This window comes from Eumetopias jubatus, unplaced genomic scaffold, assembly GCF_037043125.1.
Source record: "Eumetopias jubatus isolate StellerSeaLion01/CBP00866 unplaced genomic scaffold, mEumJub1_p1.0 scaffold_4, whole genome shotgun sequence".
In the NCBI taxonomy this organism is placed as follows: Eukaryota; Metazoa; Chordata; class Mammalia; order Carnivora; family Otariidae; genus Eumetopias; species Eumetopias jubatus.
This window is the reverse complement of record NW_028274810.1, coordinates 116,457,427-116,464,837: the sequence shown is the minus strand read 5'-3', so window position 1 is coordinate 116,464,837 and position 7,411 is coordinate 116,457,427. Positions and strand designations below refer to the sequence as shown.

The 7,411-nt window shown below is 56.9% G+C and overlaps 1 protein-coding gene across 11 annotated transcripts in view; it reads right to left on the bottom strand.

Moving 5' to 3' along the window:
- Positions 1-1,698: 1,698 nt before the first annotated feature.
- The window catches only part of ST3GAL1 (ST3 beta-galactoside alpha-2,3-sialyltransferase 1), a 94,725-nt gene continuing 89,012 nt past the window's right edge, over positions 1,699-7,411 (bottom strand). For 8 of the 11 annotated variants that reach the window (XM_028105619.2, XM_028105618.2, XM_028105620.2 and 5 more), the window contains one exon: positions 1,699-6,111. In XM_028105619.2, the coding sequence (XP_027961420.1) occupies positions 5,938-6,111 (174 nt within the window). In that variant the 3' untranslated portion in view covers positions 1,699-5,937. The remainder of the gene's footprint in view (positions 6,112-7,411) is intronic. The other 3 variants (XR_003609671.2, XR_003609672.2, XM_028105624.2) reach the window with 3 other exon arrangements.

Here is a 7,411-nt window from a genome sequence, read left to right as displayed (position 1 = left end):
ACATGTCTTCCCAGGAACTTCTTTTTGATTCCATGAGCTCTTTGCCGAGCAGTCAGGTGTGTGTTTGGAGCAGCCTGAGGGGTGTGCCGGGGAGAACCTTCCCAGGGTTTCCACAACCAAATCCTGGAGGACCTGCATTTGTGGGAGGCGTGGAGGGTGCACAGCAAGGGGGGGGCTCTGGTTCTTGGCTCCTGTACCTGCGCGGGTGCCAGGTGGTCCTAAAGAAGTATCTTTAGGTCCTCGGGTCTCTCTGTGGAGGGCCCTGGCTAATTCCTTTTCCTTCCCGGGCCCCTTACTGCCCGGGGCCCGGTGGACAAACCCCCACCTGGCTGAGGGAGCATTCCTGATGGGTTCTGCCTGCATGTGTCGCCACCCGGTGGCAGCTTTTCCACATTGCAGCTGTAATGGGAGCCCTCCCAGGAGGGAACTTGGGGGAAAATGGGTCTCTAATGGAGGGGGATGGGGGCGTGTGTTAACAATATCTGAGAGCAGGGCGCTGATAGGGTGAGGATCACGAAGTGATGCGGGAAAAAAGGAAAAGAAACGCTAAAAGTTGAAGAAACCACTTGGAAAGCAATCAGAAGTAACCCAAAAGTCCCCAGCAATGGGGCTACGTAGAAGCTGGGGAAGAGGTGCAAGAAAGAAGGGAAGGGGGCCCTCTGCTCTGAGGACTGCCTTCCAGAGGGTCACCGCAGACCCACGTCCCGGATGAACCTGGGAGACTCCTCTTGGGAGGCGGCAGAGTGACAGGGAGCCCTGGATCTGCAGAGGGAAGGCTTGCCTTGAACCTCACCTCTGCCCTCAGCTGGCTTTAATTCTGCATCCATTTGCACCCATGGAGACCAGGCCGGCCCCACAGGGCTGCTTTGAGAATTCAAGATCATGTCTAGGGAGGCGTCGTGCAAAGGGTCACCCGCCACACCGATCGGAAAGTATTACGATTTACACCAATTTTACATTACAGAACTCCAATCCTGGATTTCTGGATCTATTCACAAGAGATTTGTGCCAACTTTGGATCAAACTTGGATCCATCCATGGATGTACCCATTTATCGGGAAAAGATGAACCCTAACTCAGCCCACATGGGGCCCTGGCCAAGGCTGTTTCACTCAGCAAATGCTTAGAGCAGCTGGGGCAGATTTCCTCAGGAGGGCCTCCTGAGTTGCTGTCATTCTTTTTTTTTTTTTTTAAAGATTTTATTTATTTATTTGAGATAGAGTGAATATGAGCTGGTGGTGGGGGGGAGTGGGGAGGCAGAGGCAGAGGGAGAAGCAGACTCCCTGCCGAGCAGAGAGCCAGACTCGGGGCTGGATCCCAGGACCCCAGGATCATAACCTGAGCCAAAGGCAGACGCTTAACCGACTGAGCCACCCAGGCGCCCCGAGTTGGTTTTATTCTTGATCTCCTACCCCCTCTGACAGCCGGTACCGTCACGTCCCATCTGGCAGAGCGGGCAGCCGAGATTCAAGAGACGTTAGGGGGCTCATCATAGTCACACAATAGCGAGAGGCACTGTGGCATTTGAGAGGCTCCCACTCTGCACCTCTGGGCACTTGGGTCGGGGCGGACACTAACTGAGGAGCCCCCCAGCAGGTGAGCCTTTGGGGCTTCTTTAGGACTGAGAAAAACCCGACTGGAAGCTGTGAGAGGCGGCAGGAAGGCAAGGTCCTCACAGAAGGATGACAACCACCCCCGAACGATAAAATAGCTTTGTTTTAATTCACTTTGATTTGGATCACTGGAAATATTCCACAATAAATAAAACAGAGCCGAGGCCGGGGAAGGCAGACTCCTGCTAACTTCATTCAAAATGCATCCAGATTAGCGCTCTGCTACCACACAAACACGGGAGCGAAGCAAGAGGGAAAAGAAAGCAAATTTTAAAACACCAACAACGAACCAAACATGATTGCAAAGAACAAAAAGTGCTCGAGAAACTTTGGCTTTGACGTGCATCCGGTGAGGTGCAGGCACCTGTGGGCAGCCGCGTCCATCCGCTGGGATGGCCCCTCCTGTCATGGGCCCCAGGGTCAGCCTGGCGACCGGCTCAGAGTCAACCGCAGCTGGGCACACACGGCAGTACCGTCCTTTGCGAGAAGCCGGGCAGTGAGGTCAAGTTCAACACGTTCAACGCGAGGGCCGAGAGGAAAGGGGACTCTTTCTCTCTCTCTCTCTCTCTCTCTCTCTCGACCCGTCAGCCAGGACCTCAGGGGAGGATAACCAGCCAGCGGCCTGTGGGCACATGTGCTTCCAACCAGATGTCCATCATGGACACGATGACCCCGAGCTCTCCGGAGGGGCGAAGCAGCAGCTGGTCCCTGATGGCACGTGGTCCGTGGCCAGCCACCTTTGGACTTGCACTCCCCTGGAGAAAGTGTTTTTGGTCATACCCACGCGAGGGACAGTGAGCTCTTTTCTGTTTTCCATTTTTTCTTTGTGCTCAGGCTGCCTTGAAGAGAATTGTTAAAGCAAACATTACGGTTCTAAACGTTCTCTGCGATTCCACTCCACCCTGGACCCAGAGGCCCAGTCCTTCCGGCCTCCAGAACTTGCAAGAATCGCCCTCCCCACCTTCTTGTCTGACTTTCCCATTTTCAGTCCTATTTTCTTGAATCTGGCTTCTCCCACTAAGCACATGCGCTTAAAAGCATCACTTTAAGAACTTCCTTTCCTGCCAGATGGTTCTGGAAGCCAGAAGCTACAAACCCGCCCCACTCTCTGCCCTGTCAGGTGCTTGAGGGCAGGGGCTCAGGGCGGGGGAGGGCATGTGGAACCAGGTGCTGATTTGCAGAGATGACTCCAGCTCGAGAAAAATCGGTCTCCTGGCTCCACAGGGGTTGGGGAGGGTCCTGAGATCTCTCTCCCTCCTCGGCCCCGGTCTTTCTGGCTTCGGGCTCAGCACTGGCTGCAGGCAGGGACGCCTCTGCTCTCTGCCCGGGGCCCAGGACTGGTCTCCAAGGAGCAGGCAGAGCCCTGGACTGGGAGCCCAACAATGGGGTGCACACTCGAGAGCCTCCTCTGGGGGTGGGGGGGGGGTGTCTCGCTATCCTGCCCAAAGCACGCCAAATGCCCTGTGGGAAATACTCTTGTCTGATTCTCAGCCACCCTCGCCCCAGGTATGGACGCCAACTGGCTTAAGTCCATTGTGCATTCAGTCACCCCCATGGGGATTGGCGCTCTTTGGTTAAGACCCCTTGGCTAAGCCAGTGAACACAAAGAGATGTCTGCTGGGGTGGTGGGAAGAGCCAGGTTGTCTCCCCCATGGGAGGGATGGCAGGAAAAGGCAGACACCAGAGCTTCCCAGGGCCACCACCAACCGCCTGGGGAGGAGCCCAGTGGTGAGACGCAGAGCTGCCAGAAACCTCTACCAGGTCACAGTTCTCGAAGATGCTGGATGGAACCCAGCTGGGAAGGGCCACACAGGATGCCTTTAACATAGAGCCAGTAGTGTTCTCTTTTTGCTCAAAATGTTTGACTTGCCCTCTCTGTCACAACTGGCTCACTTTTGCAAGTCACATTCCTTCTCTGGGCCTTGCTTTTCTCCTCTGTGAAATGGGAAGGCCTCTCAACAGCTTGCAGGGCCTAGTGGGAGGGAGGGAAGGAGGGACCAGGCAGCCGGCACACAGCGCAGACCGATGCTCGCTCTGGGGACCTGTTCTGACTGCACCAAGCCCAGACGCAGATGGCGCGCTCTGAACGTGTCATCTCTGAATGGACTCAGTGACCAGGACTCAAGGAGGAGCTCAGGTTTCCACTCTGCTCCCTGTCTCAGTGGGCACTTTTCTCAAGGGATGAATCAGCCAACCAACAGATGCCTGCTCTTTGGGGATTTATGATCAGAACGATGACCTCATAGGGATGTATGAGCCTTTATCGGTCAAGGGAGCCTTACGTTTTGGAGGTTTTTAAAGCTGGAACAGGTTTTTGTTTGTTGGCTTGTTGTTACTTTGTTTTTTGTAAACCGCTGTCTGGATTCTACATCTCTGAGAATCCAGTAAAAGTTACGGAATCTCTCCCCAGGAAAATGCTCCTATGCATAGGCTTAGGGAAAAAACACAAGCGTGGCATATTATTTCTGGGGACACCTGTGAACCGCCTGAAACCACCTGGGGCCCCTGAGCTCCCCAAATGCCTCCCTCCCTGTTTGTAGAGGGAGAGGCTGGAGCCGGGAGAACAGAGCTTGCCACAGTGCAGCAAGGAGCTCGGAGGACACGACCCGTGGCTCCCAACACTGGCCTGCCTCCCACTCCACCAGGACACTGTCACACGTCCTCAAAGTAGCAGCGGCCTGTTAGGAAATGCTCTGGACAGGAAAAGTGGTTTCTCTGGTTCAATGTCAGTAACTGGAGCCAACCATCACTGTCCTCCTACGTGTGTGACCCCACTCCCCACCTGGCCCCAAGGCAGACCCGCTGTGTTCTGGAGATTCGTAGCCTGAGACTGAACCCAGTCCACAATGATGGGAGAAAGAAGGTGGAGCTGAAGGGAAGGAGGTACAGAGCACTCCACGAACCCACCAACCTGAAACCCCGGGGTCCGCCCAGCGGCGAGCCCCCAAGCCCTAGATGCCCCCCACCCCAAGTCTGAGCTTGATTTAAGCTCCCCACACCCCAGCCGCCAGGTGAAGAAAGAGCAAGCTTAATTAAAAATCAGGACCGGCCACAGAGCCACAAAGTGCACGCAATGTCAGTTGAATTACCAAAAAAACAAAACAAAACAAAACAATCAATCAATAAATAATCAGGTAGGCTGATGAGGACGAACCAGAGCAGCCAGGGAGTGAGAGGATGAGGTATGTCTTCTCCCGCTCTGAAGGTCATGTTCCTGGGACGGCCCTGCAGCCCCCAGGACACTGTGCCGGTGGCCAGTAGGGACTTGGCCCAGAGCGTGGGCTCCTGGAGGAAGTGCTGGCTGGTGGAGGTTCTGGGTATGGCCCTGGAAGGCCGTGGGCACCAAATCCAACAGTCTGTGAACATGAGAGTGACGTTCCCTGGCCGACGCGCCTCTGGACGGCGTTGAGTGTCATCCTAGCTTTGTCCCAGCTCAGGCACTGCCTCAGGAAACTGGAAAAGATGTCCCCAGCTCTAGAGCAAGGGGCATGATGCCAGGGGTCCCCCCATTCCCGAGTCAAGGCTTTTGCCTTATTTCAGCCAATGCACACATTTCTCCCCCCAACACAAAGGCACGTGGAAGTAGTCAGATCTGCTCTCAGCCGTAATGATCGCCAAGATCGATGACTCAAGGAGACATCAGCTTGGGAAGAAGACATCTGCTGGAGTCCGAAGCTCTTTGCCAAGTGTCTATGAAGACCTTCGGGCTGGGGAGCCTCTCCTGGCCACTAGAAATGCGCTTTGGGAAGACAGCGGGGCGGGGGGGGGGGGTTGTCACGCCAAGTGAGGGAGGGGCCAGGCAGCGTGCAAAGAAAGGCGCCATCTCGCCCCAGTGTCCACGTGGTCCAACGGGGCTCTGTCCCGAAGTCCTCCTCACTCAGAAAGATCCCAGCAAGAGTCAGAGTCTGGGAGTCAGCAGCCCCGGACCCCCGGGGAAGAGGAAGGTCTCTGCCCATCCTCCCTGGGAAACTGTTCTTCACTTGGGAACACTGAGTCTTCAGTATCTGCCCCCTCCCCAGAAGCCAAAATGACTCGAGCGTTTGGAGACTGGATCTCCCCCGCATCTCCCCACCTTCCCCCAGCTGCAGGACAGCACTGAGGGGGGTCTCCCCATCCAAGGCCAGTTCTGACACTCGCTCTGCAGAGCCGGCAGGGCTTGTGGGCCCTGCTGAGTAGGTGCTGCCAAATGCTGGGGTGCAAGAGGCCACGAGGGGCACCTGAACACACCCCCGAGACCGGCCCTCAAAGTTCCCGGGTCAGAACGGCTCCAGGGAGAGGCTGGGGCTAGCCACGGAGAGGCGGGCTCCGGGGCTCCTTGGCAGCGTCATCTCCCCTTAAATATCCGGATTTTATTGATGGACGCCAAGGTGGCCGTCACGTTGGACTCAAAGTCTCCATCGTGCACCCCGGTCTTGCGAAAAGCCCCCGCCGATGGGTTGTTCTCCCAATAGTGATGCCAGTTCCCCTTACTGTCTGCCCCGAAGCCATACAAGTCCACCTGCGGGGGGGGGGGGGGGCAAAGCACAGGTCAGATCCAGGGGGCGGGGCCACAGGCAGAACCTCTAAGAAGGGGGCGCCTGCAGGTTAACCCTCGGAGCTGCAAACACCATGTCTGAAGGTTCATATAAGCCCTTCTCCCTGTGAACCCTTCTAGTTCCTTACTGAACCTCCCAGGGGCTTCGTGCACCAAAAGCAAGTTATGTGAAAGTCAAGTCGAATGCCAGAAGGCATGATGGGAGGCCCTGAGGGAGGTGGGGCAGGAGAGCCTCCTCTCCAAGGCCTGTGGAGGGGGGAGGAGAGTGGGGTTGAGAGCAGGGCTCCCAGCTCTGCCACCTGCTGGTAGAGCCTGGGACTGCCAAACCCCTGCTCCGAGCCTCACTTCCCTCATCTGGAAAATGGGGCCAAAAGGAACAACCACATCGAGGTAGGTGGTAGGAGCTGATCTTTTTTTTTCCCCCCTGGGGCTAATTTCCACGTGGTCCAGGGGTTCTCAGTGGCCGGTGGCCGGGCTGGGAGGGCTGACACATGACAAGCATTTACTGAGCCCTTATTCTGTGCTGAGCACTGCGCTAAATACATCAGCGTTCGGGCAGACCTTCATCGGGGCCAACTGCGTGGGTGCCGGAGAAATGAGGGACACAGGAGTCAGCTGTCAGACCTCGGAGCCTGTGAATGGCCGTGAGCACCAGTGAGGGACGGGGGCTAACCTCAGGGCTCCCGCACACAGAGGAAGGCAGGGCCAAGGACTCAAGGGATCTGGGAGAGCAGGTGTCATTTGAATTGGGTCTCAGGAGATGAGCTGAAGATGTCCGGGAAGGAATATTCAAGGGCCCCCCAGGGAGAGGAGCTGCTCTCTGGGCTGCAGCGTGGAGGGCAGATTTGGGGGTGGGGGCCGGAGAGAGCTCTGTGGCAAGTGCAGCTTTGTCCGGAACGCCAGCAGGGCCACAGCCCCCCAACAGGGGGGAAGAGACGAGAGTAGCATTTCTGAGGGAGCCAGCTGGAGATAGGAGGGAGATGCGGCTTCTCGCAGAGACACCAGGTTCTCGGTGGCCCTGCGGGGTGGGCGCTGGGGGATGGTGACAGAACAACTCCTCCACGGGATTTCACCCAGGAGCCAGGCGGGCTGGCAGGGGTGGGGGGGCAGCTGCGTGTGACCCGAAGGCACATCTGATGGCTCTGCCTGATGCGGGGCCAGGGAGGAAGTGGGGTGGGGGTGCCGTGGCCTCTCTTGCTTCTCTGCCCCGGGCTGCAGCGAGCCCCCCACATAACTGATGGAGACACGGGCACAGCCTGGAGGA